Source organism: Hypanus sabinus, chromosome 20 (genome assembly GCF_030144855.1).
Source record: "Hypanus sabinus isolate sHypSab1 chromosome 20, sHypSab1.hap1, whole genome shotgun sequence".
Lineage (NCBI taxonomy): Eukaryota > Metazoa > Chordata > Chondrichthyes > Myliobatiformes > Dasyatidae > Hypanus > Hypanus sabinus.
In genome coordinates, this window is record NC_082725.1 from 61,794,504 (window position 1) to 61,817,944 (window position 23,441).

General features: G+C 39.8%; 1 protein-coding gene across 1 annotated transcript in view; it reads right to left on the reverse strand.

Moving 5' to 3' along the window:
- The window catches only part of LOC132378582 (E3 ubiquitin-protein ligase MARCHF11-like), a 48,256-nt gene that overhangs the window by 19,629 nt on the left and 5,186 nt on the right, over nt 1–23,441 (reverse strand). The window contains exon 2 of the mRNA XM_059945617.1: nt 7,809–8,001. Coding sequence (XP_059801600.1) covers nt 7,809–8,001 — 193 coding nt within the window. The remainder of the gene's footprint in view (nt 1–7,808; nt 8,002–23,441) is intronic.

A 23,441-nucleotide genomic window follows, 5' to 3' on the forward strand; every position in this document is an offset into this window, starting at 1 on the left:
GGTTAAACATGTTGTTTGTGTCAATAACCAGTACAGTCCGAGGATATGCTAGCAGCAGTCCACAAGTGTTGTCATGCTTCTGGCACCAATATAGCATGCCCACAACGTACTAACCCTCATGTCTTTCAAATGTGGGAGGAAATCAGAGCACCTGGAGGAAACCCAGGTAGTCACAAAGAGAGCATACAAGCTCCTTACAGACAGTGGCAGGAACTAAACCCTAATCACTGGATCTGTAAAACATTATGCTAGCCACCCTATTTTGAGCCACCCATAAATATACAGTGGATTCCAATTAACTGGGCCATTAGTTAATCGGGGCAGCCGCTAATTGGGGATAACTCTTAAAGAACAAAAACAAAATTGAGAAAATTGCTAGGATTCCCTTCCTTTACTTGGGACATTATGCTACTTAACTGGGACAGGAGACTGTTGCTGAACAGTTTCTAGCTAGTGTCAGTTTTGTGCACTATTGCAGCTGTTAGATACTACAACGTGCTTAGAGTGAATAGTTTTTAAATGGCGTCAGTTGTGCATGTTTGTGTTAAAAAAAAGCAGCATATTTTGGCACTGATAGTTGGTGAGAAATAAGCAGCAAGACAATTCAAAGCTTTTTCGCTATTGTGATTTCAAGCATTCAGGCCTGAAGATGCAAGAAACAGCCAGGAGTGAAAATGAAATAATTTCACTATTTGAACAAGTTATGAACTGAGGAATTTGAAGGTATTGACAATCATCTTGAATGTTACAATGAAAATGAAGATTTGGAGGATGCAACTGTTGAAAGTATTGTATGAAGGCAGGCCATAATCTGCACTGGATGGTCTTTGCTGATTCTGTCATTTACAGTAAACCAACAGAACATGGCAGCATACATTGGATGAATTCCTCCCATCAATAACTATTAGGAGTTAATAACCAGTTGTATATTTAAGGTACAGGTTGATAGATTCATGATCAGTCAGGGCATGAAGGGATATGGGAGAAGGCAGGCGACTGAGCTGAGAGGAAAATTGGATCAACCATGATGAAATAATGGAGCAGACCCAATGAGCTAAATTGCCTAATTCTGCTCCTATATCTTATGGTCTTATAGTACTGTAGTAGTATTGGTAGTACTCTAATTTGTTCAGTATTTTACTTAAACACATAATTTGTTACAGTTAAACTGTAGTTTGTTTTATTATACTTTTTTTTAACTGTTTCCATTGTTATGTACCCCCAAGGGTTCATTTTATCTGTGGACTGTCACTTTAAAAGGCTGAAAGAATGACTGACTTTGGAGACTGTTTGAGGGGAGAGAGGCAGAGAGAGGGAGAGGGAGAGAGTGGGAGAGAGAGGGGGAGAGAGAGAGAGATGGAGTTATTAGATGGACAATCAATGTTATGGTTTCTCTGCAGCTTGTTTTGAATATACAAGGACACACAGACACACACAGCTCAGAGCCAAGATGGATTCGGTCAATGGAAGACACCAGTGAGTCGGTCGCTGGTTTAAACTTTCAGTAGCCCAAAAGGGGTGAGTTGAGATCGATCCAGAGTATTGATAAATGACTCTCACAAGTTTCTGCAACTAGAAGAAGTTTGCAGAGAAGAGAGGAGAGGAGAGGAAGGTTTGAAACAGAAGAAACCTAATGACAAAGAGATCACTGTTTGGACTCTCTCTCCAAGTAGCCCATGAGGTTGAGTTTTTTTCCATTTGAATACAAAAGTGTGATTGTCACATAGTTAATCCGCAGGAGTGGGTTCTCTGGTGAGGGGAAACATTTGTGAATACCACGTGTTTGTTTACCCTTTGTCTGGGTGTGGTAATTCACTGAAGAAAGGCACCCCTGTGGCAAATCACTATTGGGGTTATTTCGTATGTCGTGGAACTGGATAAAAGGCTATTACGTTGTGTGTGATTGGGGTAACCTTGTGGTATCTACCGGTGTGTCGACCCTTGCCTGGGTGGTACTTCCCTCTTATCCCTTTGTGATAAGCTACTGTTGGTGATAATCCATGCGTGGATTCTGTTTGAGTATCCTGTGGCCACCAGTTTGAGATGTCCCGTAGCTGAATTTGGGTGTGGTACCGCTTGTGTTGAAAGGATATTCGTTGAAGATCACTGTCGGTGATATTTCATGTGTGGAGTGCAACAACTTTGGGGATAAAACCTACTGTTATTATTATTCTGTATTATTGTCATGGAATCTGTGGATAATTGATGTAATAAAACTAATCTGGCAAGGGGATGGGAACCAGAATGATAGAGCAGAGGAGGAGGAAAACAGAAATAAATCTAAGATAGTGAGCAGTAAAGATGTCAGGAAGGGCAGGCAGGTGATGGGGCAAATTTGCAGCCACTGGGATGAGTTGCAGTGCAATAAAGTTGCAGTGCAATTAAAGCAAAAAGTACCAAATACTGGACTTAAGGTGTTATACTTAAGTGCACGCAGCATAAGGAATATGGTGGATGATCTTGTCGTACAGCTACAGATTGGCAGGTATGATATTGTGGCCATCACTGAGACGTGGCTAAAGGATGCATGTCTCTGGGAGCTGAACATCCAGGGATACACGGTGTATCGGAAGGATAGGCAGGTAGGCAGAGGAGGTGGTGTGGCTTTAATGGTAAGAAATGATATTAAATCATTAGAAAGACGTGACATAGGATCGGAAGGTGCAGAATCTTTATGGGTTGAGCTAAGAAATTGCGGGGTAAAAGGACCCTGATGGCAGTTATATACAGGCCTCCAAACAGCTGCAGTGATGTGGACTACAAATTACAACAGGAAATAGAAAAGGATTGCCAGGTCAGTGTTTATGATAATTGTGGTGGATTTTAACATGGGAGTGGATTGGGAAAATCAGGTTGGCACTGGATCTCGAGAGAGAATTTATAGATTGTCTACGAGATGGATTTTTAGAACAGCTTGTTGCTGAGCCCACTAGGGGATCGGCTGTACTGGATTGGATATTGTGTAATGAACCAGAGGTGATCAGAGAGATTGAGGTTAAGGAACCCTTAGCAGACAGTGATCATAACATGATTGAGTTTACTATGAAACTTGAGAAAGAGAAGCTGAAATCCGATGTGTCAGTATTTCAGTGGAGTAAAGGAAATTACAGTAGCATGAGAGAGGAACTGGCCAAAGTTGACTGGAAAGGGACACTAGCGGGAAGGACAGCAGAGCAGCAGTGGCTGGAGTTTATGTGAGAAGTGAGGAAGGTGCAAGACAAATATATTCCAAAAAAGAAGAAATTTTCAAATGGAAAAAGGATGCAACTGTGGCTGACAAGAGAAGTCAAAGCCAAAGTAAAAGCAAAGCAGAGGGCATATAAGGAAGCAAAAATTAGTGGGAAGACAGAGGATTGGAAAGTTTTTAAAAGCTTACAAAAGGAAACCAAGAAGGTCATTAAGAGGGAAAAGATGAACTATGAAAGGAAGCTAGCAAATAATATCAAAGAGGATACTAAAAGCTTTTTCAAGTATATATAAAGAGTAAAAGGCAGGTGAGAGTAGATATAGGACTGATAGAAAATGATGATGGAGGAATTGTAATGGGAGATAAGGAGATGGCTTAGGAACTGAGCGAGTATTTTGCATCAGTCTTCACTGAGGAAGACATCAGTAGTATACCGGACACTCAAGGGTGTCAGGGAAGAGAAGTGTGCGCAGTCACAATTGCGTCTGAGAAAGTACTCAGGAAGCTGAATAGTCTAAGGGTAGATAAATCTCCCAGACCAGACGGAATGCACCCTCGTGTTCTGAAGGAAGTAGCTGTGGAGATTGTGGAGGCATTAGCAATGATCTTTCAAAAGTCAATAAATTCTGGCATGGTTCCAGAGGACTGGAAGATTGCAAATGTCACTCCGCTATTTAAGAAGGGGGCAAGGAAGCAAAAAGGAAATTATAGACCTGTTAGCTTGACATCGATGGTTGGGAAGTTGTTGGAGTCGATTGTCAAAGATGAGGTTACGGAGTACTTGGAGGCATATGACAAGATAGGCAGAACTCAGCATGGTTTCCTTAAAGGAAGATCCTGCCTGACAAACCTACTGCAATTTTTTGAGGAAATTACAAGTAGGCTAGACAAGGAAGATGCAGTGGATGTTGTGTATTTGGATTTTCAGAAGGCCTTTGACAAGGTGCCGCACATGAGACTGCTAAACAAGGTAAGAGCCCATGGTATTACGGGAAAGTTACATACGTGGATAGAGCATTGGCTAATTGGCAGGAAACAGGGAGTGGGAATAAAGGGATCCCATTCTGGTTGGCTGCCGGTTACCAGTGGTGTTCCACAGGGGTCCGTGTTAGGGCCGCTTCGTTGTATATCAACGATTTGGATTATGGAATAGATGGCTTTGTGGCTAAGTTTGCTGATGATACAAAGATAGGTGGAGGAGCCAGTAGTGCTGAGGAAACAGAGAGTCTGCAGAGAGACTTGGATAGATTGGGAGAATGGGCAAAGAAGTGGCAAATGAAATGCAATGTTGGGAAGTGTATGGTCATGCACTTTGGTAGAAGAAATAAGTGGGCAGACTATTATTTAAATGGAGAGAGAATTCAATGTTCTGAAATGCAATGGGTCTTGGAAGTCCTTGTGCAGGATACCCTTAAGGTTAACCTCCAGGTTGAGTCAGCGGTGATGAAGGCGAATGCAATGTTGGCATTCATTTCTAGAGGAATAGAGTATAGGTGCAGGGATGTGATGTTGAGGCTCTATAAGGCACTGGTAAGACCTCACTTGGAGTACTGTGTGCACTTTTGGGCTCCTTATTTAAGAATGGATGTGCTGACGTTGGAGAGGGTTCAGAGAAGATTCACTAGAATGATTCCGGGAATGAGAGGGTTAATATACGAGGAATGTTTGACTGCTCTTGGACGGTACTCCTTGGAGTTTAGAAGAATGAGGGGGGACCTCATAGAAATATTTCGAATGTTGAAAAGCGTGGACAGAGTGGATTTGGCAAAGTTGTTTCCCATGGTGGGGGAGTCTAGTACGAGAGGGCATGACTTAAGGATTGAAGGGCACCCATTCACAACAGAGATGCAAAGAAATTTTTTTAGCCAGAGAGTGGTGAATCTGTGGAATTTGTTGGCATGGGTGGCAGTGGGTGTATTTAAGGCAGAAATTGATAGGTATCTGAGTAGCCAGGGCATCAAAGGTTATGGTGAGAAGGCAGGTGAGTGGGACTAAATGAGAGAATGGATCAGCTCATGATAAAATGGTGGAGCAGACTCGATGGGCCAAATGGCCGACTTCTGCTCCTTTGTCTTATGGTTTTATGTACCAAGATACAGTGAAAAACTTCTCTTGCATATCATCCATACAAATCAATTAATTTCAATGAGTATTAAGATAAATGGTACAGAATAAAGTGTTGCTGTTCAGAGTAATAAGTTTCAAGATCACAGTGAGGTAGATTGTGAGGTCAAGAATCCATCTTATCATACAAGGGAAACATTCATTAGTCTTATAACAGCAGGATAGAAGCTGGAGTGTGGCAGTACATTCTCAGGATTTTGTGTTTTCTTCCCGATTGGAAGGGAAAAGAGAGAATGTCCAGGGAGTGTATGTCTTTGATTATGCTGGCTGAATTACTGAGGTACCAGTACCAGTCATCCATTTTAAGGTGAGTGGAGGAAAGTTTAGGAGAGATGTCAGAGGTAGATTTTATTTTTTTACGCAGATCAGTGGACGCCTTGAACACGCTGCCAGGCACAATGCAGAGGGTGATAACAATCCAGTGCATTTCACTGTACGTTTTGATGTAATTGTGATAAATAAATCTGAATTTGATACAATAGCGACCTTTAAAAGACTGTAAGAAAGACTGAGAGTAGAAAATGGGCCTAAAGATTAAAGTCCAACAGACAGGGAGAAAAACAAATAAGTGGTTAGAACAGGGAACAGTGCAACACGTGAAAAGACCCTTCAGCACATTATATTTGTGCCAAATATAGTGGTAATTTAAACAAATTCCATTGGCTTACACATGGTCCATATCCCCCCATTCACTACTTGTTCATGTATGTGTTTAAATGGCTCTTAAACATTGCTATCACATCTGCTTCTACTACTGCCCCTGGCAGCAAATCTCAGGCACCTGCTACTCTGTGTGTTAAGCAAAAAGCTTGCCTTACAGATCTTCTTTCAACTTAGCCCTTCCGTCCATAGAAAACTATGCCCTCTAGTTTTTGATATACCCAGTTAGGGAAGAAGACTATCTATCATAATTCTATGTACTCCTATTAGGTCATCGTTCAGCCTCTGATGCTCCAGAGATAATGAAGTTAGTCAATCTTCTTATGGCCAATATACTTCAATCCAGGCAACATGCTGGTGAGCCTCTGCACTTTAATTCAGGCTATAGTTGGGGGAAAAAAGTTATGAGAGAAAGTAGAATCCAACTGCATTGTACTCATAATTGATTTAATACTGACCTTTTAGGGAAGTAATCTTTCCATCCCTGGCTTCACTGGAACTAGATGCTCTAGTCCCATACAGAGATGAATTCATATCTACACACTGCCTAACAAGCAATTTTATGATAGATGTGCAGGTTTTCCAGAAATGATGAACATATTGCTGGATATGCTATCAGTGCCCATTTCTAGAATGAATGTACTTTTTATTAAATAGTAATAGTATTATTCAGGTGGTTCACAGAAAGATATGCTGGAAAGCCATTTGGCTCATTGTCACAGTTTGAAAGAGTCATTCCAATTAGCCTTGTTTTGCTTTTTCCATTTAGCTCTATCACTTCCTTTTAAAAGTTACAATCACAGTTGCAAGAAAAAAGTTTGTGAACTGTTTGAAATTATCTGTTTTTCTGCATTAGTTACTCATAAAATGTGGTTTTATCTTTAACTAAGTCAAAATAGACAGACACAATCTGTCTAAGCTAATAACACGCAAACAATTGTACTTCTTTACAATACTGAGTATGTGTGTAGGCCTCTGTTAGTCTCGATAGACCATGGATTTGCACCTTGGAAAGTTTCCAGTGTGCAAGCCTGGGCAGGGATTTCTTTTTATGGAAGACCAGCAATTGCCCAAGCTGCAAGTCTCCCCTCTCCACGTCACCAATGTTGTCCAAGGGAAAGGCATTAGGACCCATACAGCTTGGCACCGGTGTCGTCACAGAGCAATGTGTGGTTAAGTGCCTTGCTCAAGGACACACACACAGCCTCAGCCAAGGCTCGAACTAGCAATAACCTTCACTAGCTCGAATTTTCAGATAACTAGATGAACGCCTTAACCACTTGGACACACCGACACAATACTGAGTATACCATTTAATGTGAATGTGAACCTCTGGGGTAATGTCTTCTACAAAAGCTATTTGGAATCAGGTGTTCCGATCAATGAGATGAGATTTGAGGAAACACGAGGAAACCTGCAGATGCTGGGAATTCAAACAACACACACAAGATGCTGGTGGAACACAGCAGGCCAGGCAGCATCGATAAGGAGAAGCACTGTCGATGTTCCTGATGAAGGGTCTCGGCCCGAAACATCAACAGTGCTTCTCCTTATAGATGCTGCCTGGCCTGCTGTGTTCCACCAGCATTTTGTGTGTGTTGAGATGAGATTGGAACTCTCATTGGACCTTAGCTGACCTCTCCCATACCTGGCAAGTTAGTAACCAATAACTTAAAGAAGTGAAGTGTTGAATTAGTGGATGAATATAAAATATAAAAATATTGTGGCATTTTCTTCTTTGCTACTTTTATAGAGCATTTAGTTTAATCAACAGTGGTTCATAGTCTTTAATATATTAGCAACAAAAATGCATTCAGTTCTCTTGCATTCAACCTACCTATGCAAACAAGGTCCATAAAGCCATACATCCCATAGCAGATTTGGAATAAGACATCTTTTCTCTGCCAGACTGCAGAAGGACTGAAGGCTGACCATAAAAGCCAGGTCACACTTGCAATCAGGAAAAGGCAACCAAGGATCACTGCTATTATTTGAACCTTCTCAACCAATGTCACTGTGATAGGTTCCCACTACAAGAAGAAAAGAAAGCATATTAAATTAAAACTCCTATTATCAAATAAAAATCATTCTTTTTATAAAGCAGTATATGCACTAATGCTCAATTGGGAGTTTTTTTCACAGTAAAAGGAAAGGTAACACCTCATCACTCTGTATGGTAATATGTGATTTTTAGAGTACACTGATCACATCGTAGCAATCCCAGGAGTAGTTACAAAATCATTGAAATTCATCTCTCAAAGTGGAGATAATCCTGCAAAAAAGAGAAGTGTTTGCCACAATCAGTCAAGTTAGAAGATAAAGACTAGCTTCATTTATCAAATGTCCATTGAGACATCAAAACATATAGTGAAATGCACTGCTTGCGCCAACGAGAACTGTGTTCAGGGCAGCCCACAATTGTCATCAACATTTCTAATGCCCACAACTCACTAACCCTATCCTGTGCATCTTTGGAATCCGAGAGGAAACTGCAGCACCCAGTGGAAGACTGCAAATTCAGCATTTTGACGAAAGAGAAAGAGATTTTTACTTAAAAGCTGTAGTCAGACAGAAAGCTGACAATTCTTCAAGAAAATACTTGCAAATCAAAAACTGCAATTATAACAATGGTACATGTTAACAGGTTATATCTGGTGGCTAGTAACTTGAACAAAGTTTGCTATACCATCAATAATATCAAGATCCTGTAAAATACTTAGAGTGCTCCAAGAGCCTGTATTTCAGAAGATGTTAAGTTTTGACTATGCCCATCAGGTTCAACATAGTGGGGAACTCACAGCTCTTTGAAGCTCAGATCCCACTTGAAATACTATTAGCATCTTAATGACACCAGAAGTTAAAACGTCTATTCCGAGCCTTATAGGCTCATCAGGCTGGTTTCCGTGGAGTGAAGCGACTGAGAGTACGAGACACCATCCCCCCCTCCCCCCCCCCCAATGGGACACCAGTCTATCACCAGGTTAACCCCCAGCATTTTACTGGTACCCATTTTCAGCTGGGTGGACAGGAGCAGTGTGTGGTTAAGTCCCTTGCTCGAGGACACAACAGGCAGCCTCAGCTGGGACTCGAACTCACGATCGCTAGTCCAACACCTTAACCACTTGGCCATGCACCACAATGACACCAGAGGGTACTGATGATTATTATAGAGATGTGATTGCAAAGTAACTTAGATTGAGAACTAAATATTCCCAATACTTAGCTTCTAAAACAGACAAGGAAAGTGTAAAAAAAAGGAGAGGTAGCCTCTGATCATAAAGACATTAGAGGTAAAGGATCTTAGCAAACAAACAGAAGTTGTATTAGGTTGGGCTGAACTAAGATGTAGCAAGCAGCAGCAAATAATATTGGGAATTATTGATAGGCCTCCAAACAGAAGTGGAAATGTGATTAATTTTATAAATAAGGAAATTTACAGGAGCATGACAGCAGCAGAAGACAATTTCGTGAATGTACATGCCCAAGGTAACCTTAAGATCAGTATGTTGTGGAGCAGTCTATGGAACAGACTAATTTAGAATAGCATTGTGCAATGAAGATTGATTAATTGTGTAGCTGGGACCTGTTAGAAAAAGATAACTGTATTATGATAAATATTTAGATATGATTTGGACCTATCTGAGATCAAGTGGTGCAGCTGGGTTCTTTATCCCAGCAAACCGTGAGTTCAATCCGGGATTTGTACATCTCTATGACCGCATGCATTTTCCTCCTCATGCTCCTGTTTCCTTCGCCAGCACAAAGATGTGCAGGCTGATATGTTATTTTGCCTGGTATAAGTGGGTAGTAGGAGAATCAAGGTGGAGTTGCTGGATGTGGAAGAGAGAAGTGGATACAGGGAATTAGGTGGGATAATAGTCTTTGTCCCACAGCTGGTATAGACCTGATGGGCCAAATGGCCTCTTAGATTGAAAATAAATTTGAAATAATTGTTTTCCAAATAAATATATTACTTATTTATACAGCACAGTAGCACAACGCTTTACAGTGCAGGTGACCGGAGTTCAATTCCCCTCCCCCCGCCCCCCGACCACGCGGGATTCCTCTGGCTGCTCTGGTTTCCTCCCACAGTCCAAAGACATACCGGTTGGTAGGCTAATTGGTCACTGTAAATTGCCCAATGATTAGGCTAGGATTACATTAGGGATTGCTGGGTGATGTGACTGGAAGGACTGGAAGGGCCTATTCTGTGCTGTATCTCAATAAAATTTTATAAAATCTCAACAAAATGAACTATGAAGACTTAAGGCATAACATGACAACAGAAGCTTCAGAACTTATGCTAAACCTCTGACATTAAACAAGCAAATGGTTAGTATTTAAAGAATGAATACATAGAACCAAGAACATTACAGCATAGAAACAGGCCTTTTGGCCCTTCTTGGCTGTGCTGAACCATTTTTCTGCCTAGTCTCACTGACCTGTACCTGGACCATATCCCTCTATACACCTCTCATCCATGTACCTGTCCAAATTTTTCTTAAATGTTAAAAGTGAGCCCGCATTTACCACTTCATCTGGCAGCTCATTCTACACTCCCAATGTGTGAAGAAGCCCCCCCCCCCCAATGTTCACTTTAAGCTTTTCCCCCCTTCACCCTTAACCCATGTCCTCTGGTTTTTTCTCGCCTAGCCTCAGTGGAAAAAGCCTGCTTGCATTCACTCTGTCTATACCCATCATAATTTTATATACCTCTATCAAATCTCTCATTCTTCTACGCTCCAGGGAATAAATTCAACCTTCCTCTGTAACTCAGTTTCTCAAGTCCCAGCAACGTCCTTATAAACCTGCTCTGCATTCTTTCAACCTTATTAATATCCTTCCTGTAATTCGGTGATCAAAACTGCACACAATACTCCAAATTCGGTCTCACCAATGCCTTATACAACCTCACCATAATATTCCAACTCTTATAGTTAATACTTTGATTTATTAAGGCCAATGTACCAAAAGCTCTCTTTCCAACCCTATCTACCTGTGATGCCACTTTTAGGGAATTTTGTATCTGTATTCCCAGATCCTTCTGTTCTACTGCACTCCTCAGTGCCTTACCATTTACCTTGTATGTTCTACCTTGGTTTGTCCTTCCAAAGTGCAATACCTCACACTTGTCTGTATTAAACTCCATCTGCCATTTTTCAGCCCATTTTTCCAGCTGGTCCAAATCCCCCTGCAAGCTTTGAAAACCTTCCTCACTGTCCTGTACACCTTTAATCTTTGTATCATCAGCAGGTTTGCTGATTCAGTTTACCACAATATCATCCAGATCACTGATATAAATGACAAATAACAATGGACCCAGCACTGATCCTTGTGGCACACCACTAGTCACAGGCCTCCACTCAGAGAAGCAATCCTCCACTACCACTCTTTGGCTTCTCCCATTGAGCCAAAGTCTAATCCAATTTACTACCTCTCCAAGTATACCTAGCGACTGAATCTTCCTAACTATCCTCCCATGTGGGACCTTATCAAAGGCCTTACTGAAGTCCATGTAGACAACATCCACTGCCTTCCCTTCATCCACTTTCCTTGTAACCTCCTCGAAAAACTCTAATAGATTTGTTAAACATTTGTTATACATAGTACACAACAAGTATATTAAACCTGCAAGGCATAACTATCTAAGAGGAAAGTAGTCCAAGCAGAGTTAACAAGTTAAACACAATATTAGATCAAAGAGAAAGCTGTAATAAGCTGCCAAAATGCACTAAAACCCTGACAGTTGGGAATATCTCAGAATTCAGCAAAGGAAAATAGAAGAATGAAAGGCACACTTCCAAATCGTTCATAGGTGTGTAAAAAGGAACAGATTAGCAAATGTTGTTTCTTACCTAAAGACTGAGAGAAATTATATGGAGAAACAAATAACAGTGTTTAAATAACATTTTGAGTTAACCTTCATAGAATCACAAAAACAATCTCTCGGAAACATTGGAGAGATCTATAACAAATTGAGAGGTCAAAGAAATGAGTATTAGTAAAAAAAATATGGAGGAATGAATGGGACCAAAATCTAACAAATCTTCAGCATCTGGCAGTGTCCCAAGATTTCAAAAGAGGTCATAACTGAGACAGCAGATACTGTACACTGGTTAGCACATTCCAATATTTCAAAGCTTCGAACCACAGGTTGGTGGGCAGCAAGTGTAACTCCACTATTTAAAAGAAGGAGAGAAAGAAAACAAAACTGCATATGAGCCTGACATCAATAGCAGAAAGAATGCTAGAATCAAATGGGGTACTTAGAAAATAACAAGACTGGGCAGCAAACAGATCCACGAAAGAAAAAGCAAAATTGAGAAATTGCTTAGTTTTTTGAAATAACCAGGTGATAAAGGAGAAAGGCTGGAAGTAGCATATTTGGCCTTACAGACCTTCATTTAATAATCTCTTGGATGGCACCATACCAAAGTTAAACCACACAAATGGAGGTAATATATAGTCAAATCCCTGTAGAATTGGCTAATGGACAGAAAACAGAACAGGAAAAAGCAAACCATAATTTAATTAGGAGGCCGTGACTCGTGGGGAATCAGAGGGTCTTGAGCTGCAGCACTAGATGTTCAAACTTTATATGAATGATTTGGATGAGGCATCAAGAGTTATATATCCAACTTTGTTAATGTTACCAAGTTGGGTGCCTCTGCAGGTTAAAATAGAGATACAGAGAGGCTACAACAAGATACTGACAGGCTAAGTGATTAGACGATGCAGGTAAAATACATTATGGAAAAATTAGAAAGGTGCAGGTACAACAAACAATTAGGAACGTTAAGCTTTGTTAAAAAGAAGATATATTTACAAGAGTGGAGACATCTTCCTGAAATTACACAGTGCTCTAGTGAAACTGCACATGGAACCTGTTGGAATTTGTGCACAGGCCTTGCCCCGCACCCTGCCACCTCCCAATGCGTTATATACTAGCAGTACAGGTAATGCAAAGAAGGCTCACCACATTCATTACAAAATGCTCCTATGAGAAGAATTAAAAAGACTGGACCTGTGCTCTCTAATTTTAGATGATTTTATTGACTAATGTAAAACTTGTATACAACTTTACAGGATAGATTCAGGGACGATAATTCCCTTGAATGGGGTATCTAGCATGAGAAGAAATTTTGTCATCCGTATCAAATTTTAGGAATTCTTTGCTCAAGGAAGATGCAGAGGCAGAGGCCTTGGTTACTGAGTAATATCAAAGCAGAAATCAACAGAGTTTTGAATATTAAGGGAATCAAGTTCTATGGTATTAGCACAATAAAGTGGCAGAGCCAAAAGATTAGTCATCATCTTATTGAATAGCCAAGGTGGCGTGAGAATCTGTTGCTGATTATATTCTATTCAGCACTTATACATAGGACCGTTCCCATATAAATCCAAATGGCATCACTCTCCATTAAAATTAAAGGTTGGTAGGGTAAACGCTGTAAATAGACACTTCATTTTCATTGCTCATCCACTTCATATCCTTTCCAATAGAATAATTAAAGTTCCACTAGATACACTGCATTCCACTTTCATTCTTTCCCCATTTCACAGAAATTCAGTCATTAAGGAAATGGATTTATATGAATAGCACCTAGTCTTTTAAAGGTTCCTTTTAATACAAAGAAGAATAATTAAGTGCAAGCCTGCTCTCATCAAAGCTTCATTAAAGATGTCAAGTTGAAACAGCAGACTGGCAATTACCTATAAACCTTTGGCCTGTCAATGCTAATATCAGCTGATTCTTTCTGTACAATATCAAAATGCAATTAACTATTAGATCCAGCTACCTGTTATGTCGATATTGTCTATTCTGATAATTTCCAATATCCTCCCACACTGGTCAATATCCAGTTCTGCTGAACATCCTGGCTCCTTCCATATTCTGTTTCACATAAGTACACTCACATTGAAACCAGGGCATTCACTTGAGCTAAATATGAAACCTTGGAAACAACAAAATAAAGAACTCCCTAACATACCACTGGTGTAACTTATTTTAAAGGAGGTCTTTGAAGACTTGTATGCCACAGCATCAGTATGCTATTGCAAAGGTTGAATACGGTGCCATTCAGGATTCCAGGAACGTTTAGAGTGGTGGTGGACAACTTTGTCCTGGATCATGTTGATCTTCTTGAGAGTTGCTGGAGTTGTGTTTGAGCCATGGAAATTATGTAGTAGTACTTCCAGATGCATAGCAACTTGTTTCTGGCTACCTCCCAATGTTGATTCATTCCATCTATGACCTTAAATCTGAAGACTTCAACTCAACCTAAATGAACATTCCTCATAATATTCCAACAAAGATCCATCCATGTACAGTTTAATGGTTACATCCCTTTAAGAACAAAAGCCTGTGGTTAATTAGCATAGTACACAGCTAAGATAAAATAGATAAAATTATGCACTGGTAATGAAAAATGTACACAAGTACTTGTGCTGGGATTAAAATAAATTGGGTACCAGCAACACTGGGATAAACAAATATGGGTTACATGCATTACACCAGTGCAGCCACCAAACTCCCACAATTACATTTCCAGTGGCAAGCACATTGTCTTTTCTAAGCACTTCTGTATACCATAGCTGCACTTACAAAGGCAGCAGCACTTATTCTCTTCAGCATGGAACATGTGGGCAAGTATTAAAAATACACTCCACTGTAATGCCAAACCTACTGGAAAGGACTACATCAGTAGTGTGTGGAAGAGCAGCTGTCTCTGACTGTGACTACCTAACTGCATGTATGGAAAACTAGAAGCTGCTGTATGATTTACACCATTATCATGATGAAGGTTGTTATACCTTCAAGTCAAATCCAGCAGAGGAAATGTAATAAGAGGAAAATACAACATGTATTAAGATAGAAAAAAAGAGGATAAACAAAAACAAAAGGTTTTTTAATTCTCCAACAGCCACTCAAGATTGAAGGACTGAGACTATACATTTAAATGTTCAGAGAGATAATCCGGCAATGATTGAGACTTACTGCACAATTAAGAGGGATACAGTCTACAATAGATAAACACAACTTTATCTGGTGAATTCAATAGACAAACACCATAGCTTTACAACAACTTCATGTTGATCAACTGCAAAACATTGCACTACTTGGAATTTTGACTTGGTTTAATGACACGAGATATTTCACAGAATATAAGCAAACATAAAGGTGAGATTGTGTAGAATGTGTAAAATTTCACAAATGTTTTGAGAAATATCTTAGAGAGGCTGAGATACTTAAAGAGGAAATTACAGTGCTGAGCCTTCAGGTGAAAGACACGTCACCAATAGTACAGTAAATAAATTTTGTAATGGACACAAGGGCAGACGTAAATTAATGCAGACATCTATGGGACTGCAAGGCCAATCAGGGTTATAAGGAATATAGAAGAGATAAAAAGAATATATATAAAAGAAGAAAATATATAAAAAGAAACTTGAAAACAAATATCAGAATTTCTAAATCAATTGCTTAGCTGGAAACTAATCTGCAGCAGAAAGGAATGAATTATGGCCGATCTGGTGAGAGTTAACATGCTTACATGGGCATTTTCAATAAGCTTACATTTAGGAAAGGCAAAAGTAGGGAGGCTGGCTAAAGGTACATTGGAATAGTTAATTCTAAGATCATAAAGGCATGGATGAAAATTTCCACACAAAAATTGGGGCAGGGTCAAGTATAGATGTAAAATTAGTCTTAAAAGTATTGCAGATTTATATTCAGAAACTCATCTATGAGACAATTGTAATAACAAGATTGCAAATAGCCTGTTTCATCTTCAGGGCAAAACTGAAGTGCTTTGCAAATCAGAGCCTGCAATGGGATCAAGGACAACAGCTTTGATCTTCAAAAATAGTTTTTGGTGGAATGGCAAATCACACATCACAAATTCTTTTAAGTATTTGCATGGTCATCAGATGTCACTACCCAATTTTCATGTTAATTTTTCAACACCAGGTCTGATCCTGGGACCTACAGATCTCAGGAACTATCCCCAGTAGTGAATTTTTAATCTTCGATGTTTCTGTCATGTCAGTACTGATACAAAATTTAATTATTTTTCTCAATATCAGATAGAAATAAAGGACTGGATTTGACATATAATGGGAGTTCCTCTGCTATACCATTTAATTTTGCCATCTGGAACTTGAGACATGTTCTTCAAACTTTCATATTTGTAGAGGCAGCCACGCTATTAGATTGGTTATGTTGATAGAGTTGTTAACAGTTCTGGGCTCTGAGCTCCAGAAAAAATACTTCCAGCATCTGTAAAATGTTTATTATTTTACCTCATGAGAAAGGAAAATCTCTGTATATTCTTTACAGTCATGATTACTTGAAGGATGAAATGCCCATTTACAATCACTCAATGTCTGAAATCATCAGTTTTACATAGAACATAGAATAGTACAGCACATTACAGGCCCTTTGGCCCACAATGTTGTGCCGACCCTCAAACCCTGCCTCCCATATAACCCCCCACCTTAAATTCCTCCATATACCTGTCTAGTAGTCTCTTAAACTTCACTAGTGTATTTGCCTCCACCACTGACTCAGGCAGTGCATTCCACACACCCACCACTCTGAGTGAAAAACGTTCCTCTAATATCCCCCTTGAACTTCCCTCCCCTTACCTTAAAATCATGTCCTCTTGTACAGAGCAGTGGGGAAGAGGCGCTGGCTGTCCACTTTGTCTATTCCTCTTAATATCTTGTACACCTCTATCATGTCTTCTCTCATCCTCTTTCTCTCCAAAGAGAAAAGCCCTAGCTCTCTTAATCTCTGATCATAATCCATACACTCTAAACCAGGCAGCATCCTGGTAAATCTCCACTGTACCCTTTCCAATGCTTCCACATCCTTCCTAAACTGGACCAAAGTTTAGTCCAAAGTTTACTGGACCAAAACTGGACACAACAGTACTCCAAGTGTGGCCGAACTAGAGTTTTATAGAGCTGCATCATTACATCACTTCTCTTAAACTCTATCCCTCGACTTATAAAAGCTAACACCCCATAAGCTTTCTTAACTACCCTATCTACCTGTGAGACAACTTTCAGGGATCTGTGGACATGTACCCCAAGATCCCTCTGCTCCTTCACAATACCAAGTATCCTGCCATTTACTTTGTACTCTGCCTTGGAGTTTGTCCTTCCAAAATGTACCACCTCACACTTCTCCAGGTTGAACTCCATCTGCCACTTCTCAGCCCACTTCTGCATCCTATCAATGTCTCTCTGCAATCTTCGACAATCCTCTACACTATCTACAACACCACCAACCTTTGTGTCGTCTGCAAACTTGCCAACCCACCCTTCTACCCCCACATCCAGGTCGTTAATAAAAATCACAACAAGTAGAGGTCCCAGAACAGATCCTTCTGGGACACCACTAGTCACAACCCTCCAATCTGAATGTACTCCCTCCACCACGACCCTCTGTCTTCTGCAGGCAAGCCAATTCTGGATCCACCTAGCCAAACCTCCCTGGATCCCATGCCTTCTGACTTTCTGAATAAGCCTACCATGTGGAACCTTGTCAAATGCCTTACTAAAATCCATGTAGATCACATCCACTGCACTACTCTCATCTATATGCCTGGTCACCGCCTCAAAGAACTCTATCAGGCTTGTTAGACACCATCTGCCCTTCACAAAGCCATGCTGACTGTTCTTAATCAGACCATGATTCTCTAAATGCCCATAGATCCTATCTCTAAGAAACTTTTCCAACAGCTTTCACACCGCAGACATAAAGTTTACTGGTCTATAATTACCTAGACTATCCCTGCTACCTTTTTTGAACATGGGGACAACATTCGCCTCTCTCCGATCCTCCAGTATCATTCCTATGGACAACAAGGTCATAAAGATCCTAGCCAGAGGCTCAGCAATCTCTTCCCTCGCCTCGTGGAGCAGACTGGGGAATATTCCGTCAGGCCCCGGGGGCTTATCCATCCTAATGTATTTTAACAACACCAACACCTCCTCTCCCTTAATATCAACATGCTCCAGAACATCAACTTCACTCATGTTGTCCTCACTGTCATCAAGTTCCCTCTCATTGGTGAATACCGAAGAGGAGTATTCATTGAGGACCTCGCTCACTTCCACAGCCTCCAGACACATCTTCCCACTTTTATCTCTAATCGGTCCTACCTTCACTCCTGTCATCCTCCTTTTGTCCTTCACATAATTAAAGAATGCCTTGGGCTTTTCCTTTACCCTACTTGCCAAGGCCTTCTCATGCCCCCTTCTTAAGCTCCTTTCTTGCTACCCTATAATCCTCAATAGACCCATCTGATCCTTGCTTCCTAAACCTCATGTATGCTGCCTTCTTCCACCTCACTTGTCACCCCTGGTTCCTTCACCCTACCATTCTTTATTTTCCTCACCAGGACAAATTTATCCCTAACATCCTGCAAGAGATTCTTAAACATCAACCACATGTCCATAGTACATTTCCCTACAAAAACATCATCCCAATTCACACCCGCAAGTTCTAGCCTTATAGCCTCATAATTTGCTCTTCCCCAATTAAAAAATTTCCTGTCCTCTCTGATTCTATCCTTTCCATGATAATGCTAAAGGCCAGGGAGCGGTGATCACTGTCCCCCAGATGCTCACCCATTGACAGATCTGTGACCTGACCCAGTTCATTACCTAATACTAGATCTAGTATGGCATTCCCCCAGTCAGCCTGTCAACATACTGTGACAGGAATCCATCCTGGACACACTTAACAAACTCTGCCCCATCTAAACCCTTGGAACTAATCAAGTGCCAATCAATATTAGGGAAGTCAAAGTCACCCATGATAACAACTCTGTTATTTTTACACCTTTCAAAAATCTGCCTCCCAATCTGCTCCCCGGTATCTCTGCTGCTACCAGGGGGCCTATAGAATACCCACATTAGAGTAACTGCTCCATTCCTGTTCCTGACTTCCACCCATAGACTCAAAAGAGGATCCTGCTACATTACCCACCCTTTCTGTAGCTGTAATAGTATCCCTGACCAGTAATGCCACCCCTCCTCCCCTTTCCCCCCTCTCTATCCCTCTTAAAGCACTGAAATCCAGGAATATTGAGAATCCATTCCTGCCCTTGTGCCAGCCAAGTCTCTGTAATGGCCACTACATCATAATTCCATGTATGTATCCAAGCTCTCAGTTCATCACCTTTGTTCCTGATGCTTCTTGCATTGAAGTACACACACTTTAGCCCTTCTACCTTCCTACCTTTACACCCTTTATTCTGCTTCTCTTTCCTCAAAGCCTCTCTATATGTTAGACCTGGCTTTACTCCATACACTTCTTTCACTGCTCTATCGCTCCGGGTCCCATCCCCTTGCAAATTAGTTTAATCCCTCCCGAACCATGTTAGCAAACCTACCTGCAAGGATATTGCTCCCCCTCCAGTTCAGGTGCAACCCATCCAATCTGTACAGGTCCCACCTTCCCCAGAAGAGACCCAATGATCCAAAAATCTAAAACCCTGCCCCCTGCACCAACTCCTCAGCCACGCATTCAACTGCCATCTCTTCCAATTCCTACCTTCACTATCATGTAGTACTGGCAGCAATCCTGAGAACGCCACCCTTAAGGTCCTGTTCTTCAGCCTTCTGCCTAGTTCCCGAAACTCACACTTCAGGACTTCATCCCTCTTCCTGCCTGTTGTTGGTATCAACATGTATTATGACTTCTGGTTGCTTTCCATCTCATACCAGGATGTCATGCATCCAGTCAGAGACATCTCAGACCCTGGCACCCAGGAGACAACAGACCATGCGGGTGTCCTTCTCACATCCACAAAATCTCCTGTCTGCTCCCCTGACTATAGAGTCTCCAATGACGACAGCTCTCCTCTTCTCCGTCCCATCCTTCTGCACCACAGGGTGAGACTCAGTGCCAGAGGCCCTGCCACCGTGGCTCACACCTGGTCGGTCATCCTCGCCAACAGCATCCAGGACAGTAAACTTATTATTCAGGGGAATGACTACAGGGGTGTTCTGCACTACCTGTCTACTCACCTTCGCTTTCCCCACTCTGACTGTCACCCAACGACCTGTTTCCGGCAGCCTAGGTGTGACTACCTCCCTGTAGCTCTCATCTATGACTGCCTCATTTTCCCTATGAATTGAAGGTCATCCAGCTGCTGCTCCAGATTCCTCACACGGTCTTCCAGATCGTCCAGCCGCATGCACTTCTAGCAGATGTGACTCTGCGGGAGAGGGGAGTTCCCCCAAGACTGCCACATCTCACAGGAGAGGCACATCACTATCTCAGGAGGCATTGTAAAGACTAACTGGGAACAAACTCGTCCTCTGCCTCTTCTCGTCGAAGCTTCTCGAGTCAAAGCCTCAAATCTCCACTCCTTCACTGGCCCACTCACTCACTGGCCACTTTCAACTGGCAATTTTTAGTTAAAATTGAAGTACAATATATTATTGGATTTATTGCATCACTTACTTAAAGTGAAAACCAGAACAGTGAGGATACTAAAAGTTATGTCTTATTAATACACCTTTAAATAAATTATTAAATGCATAGATGCAGAAAGAGAGACTCTGGCAGAAACTAAGTGAATTATCAGAGATTATGAAAATTTTATGTTCATAAAATTTCAACTGGTACCAACATAGGTTGTAATGCAAATTATTCAGGCTGTCAAGCTCTCTCATACTCATTCTCTCCTTTCCTTTCTCAAAACTCATTTGCCTAGTTACAATACAGCTACTCATACTTTGGCTGTGATTTAAAGGTTAGCTTCAGTTCTGAATAGGACTCCATACTAATTTTAAGTGAGACTCTGAGGCTGTAAAACTTCGTTTCTGCGAACTTTGTGGTGGTTTGGCCCTACTCCGGACTGCTCCAGATCTAAGGACTCGATTTGGTTTGGAATTCTGTTGTTGTTGCTCGCTTCTATTGCTTGCATGATTTCCTCTCTCTTTCTCTGTGCACGTTAGGGGTTGCTCTTTTATTTCTTTTTAAATTGGACTCTTTCAGGTTCCTTGCTTTGCGACTGCCTGTAAACAAACAAATCTCAAGGTTGTATAATTTAAACATTCTTTGATAATAAATGCACTTTGAATTTTTGAATCTCATTTTATCAATAATACATTCCTTTGTTTATGACTGAACAGCAGAAGAGCAAGATTGGTGATGGTTGAGATACATAACAACAGAAAATCAAATGAATTTTGATTAACTCATGTTAACAAGTTAGCAGTTTAACATGGTGAGTTTAGGACCATACAGAACCCTTTGTCTAAATTATTCACCAGTTTCTAGAACCTTGCTGTGGTTGAAACTCACAACACCTGGCTGTCCATAGAATTCAAAATAGATGAATGGGTAATGTTGATTGTTTATTGTTCTTTCTTTCTTTCTTTTTCAATCTTTTTATTATTATTATTAATATCAACATAATAAGATTGATACATAGATAATGGGATTACAAACATACTGATTTCAAGTGAACATGAAAGAATACATAAGCAATATTTACAATATAAATGAGTCTTCCCAAATCATGGACGATACAAGTAAACAAAGTAAACCTAGGTATATCATAATATATATTAAAAAAAGAAAAGAGAAAAAGAAAAAAATGTATGCAAGAAAAACTAATCTAACAATCTAATAACTAATAAGGAAAAAAATGAAAAAAGAAAAAGGGCTGTTTATAATATCTAACAAAAATACAGAATCATCAGTGTCGTCAACTCCAATCCTCTCAACATATGTAAAATCAAAACTGGAAAATCAAATAGGCTTGGAACAGGGTCACATTACATCATATGTAAATATTGAATAAATGGTCTCCATATCTTTTCAAATTTAATAGAAGTATCAAATACAACACTTCTAATTTTTTCTAAATTTAGACATAACATAGTTTGAGAAAAACAATGAAATACGGTAGGAGGATTAATTTCTTTTCAATTCACCAAAATAGATCTTCTAGCCATTAATGTAAGAAATGCAATCATTCGACAAGCAGAAGAGGATAAATGGACTGTCCATCATTAGTAAACCAAAAATTGCAGTAATAGGATGAGGTTGTAACTCAATGTTCAATACTGTGGAAATAATATCAAAAATGTCTTTCCAATATTTTTTCAAAAGCAGACAAGACCAGAACATATGAGTTAAAGATGCTATCTCAGAATGACATCTGTCACAAATAGGATTTATATAGGAATAAAAATGAGCCAATTTATTCTGGACATATGAGCCCTATGCACAACCTTAAACTGTATTAATGAATGTTTAGCACATATATATGATGAATTAACTAATTGAAGAATTTTATCCCATTTCTCAATAGGGATAGTAAGGTTAAGTTCTCTTTCCCAATCATTTTTAATCTTATAGAAGGGCTCTGAACATATCTTCATAATTATATTGTAGAGTTTTGATATTAGCCCTTTCTGAGAAGGATTTAGTTCAAACAAATTCTCCAAAATACCTGAAGAAACAAGATTTGGAAAGGTAGGAAGTACAGTATTTAAGAAATTCCTAATTTGTAAATATCTAAAAAAATTAAATCTAGGCAAATTATATTTATTAGATAATTGTTCAAAAGACATAAAACAATTATCCAAAAATAAATCGGAAAATCGTAGTAATCCTTTAGTCTTCCAAGCTGAATAAGCTTGGTCTATAATAGAAGGATAAAAAAAGCAATTGGATATAATAGGAATATTTAAAACAAATTGAGTCAACCCAAAAAAATTTCCAAAATTGAAACCATATACGTAAAGTATGTTTAACTATCGGATTGTCAATTCGTTTCTGCAATTTAGAAAGAGCAAAGGGAAGAGAAGACCCTAAAATAGAACCCAATGAAAATCCTTGTACAGATTTAATTTCCAGGTTCACCCAATGAGGGCTAAAAGATAAATCCCAATCCTTTAACCAACATATCAAATATCGGATATTGACTGCCCAATAATAAAATCTAAAATTAGGCAATGCCAATCCACCTTCCTTCCTTGCCTTCTGTAAATATTTTTTACCTAATCTAGGATTTTTATTCTGCCATATATATGAGGAAATTTTTGAATCAACACTAGCAAAAAAAAGATTTCAGAATAAAAACTGGTACTGCTTGAAATATATATAAAAACTTGGGTAAAATAACCATCTTAATAGCATTAATTTGACCTATCAGAGATAAAGATACTGGCGACCATTTAGTAAACAAACATTTAATCTGATCGATTAGGGGTAAAAAATTAACCCTAAATAAGTCCTTATAGTTTTTTGTGATTTTAATTCCTAAGTAAATAAAAGAGTCATTAACTAATTTAAAAGGTAAATTTCCATAAATTGGAACCTGTCTATTTAAAGTAAACAATTCACTCTTATTAAGATTTAATTTATACCCATAAAAATTACTAAATTGAGCTAACAATGATATAACTGCAGGAATGGATTTCTCAGGATCAGAAA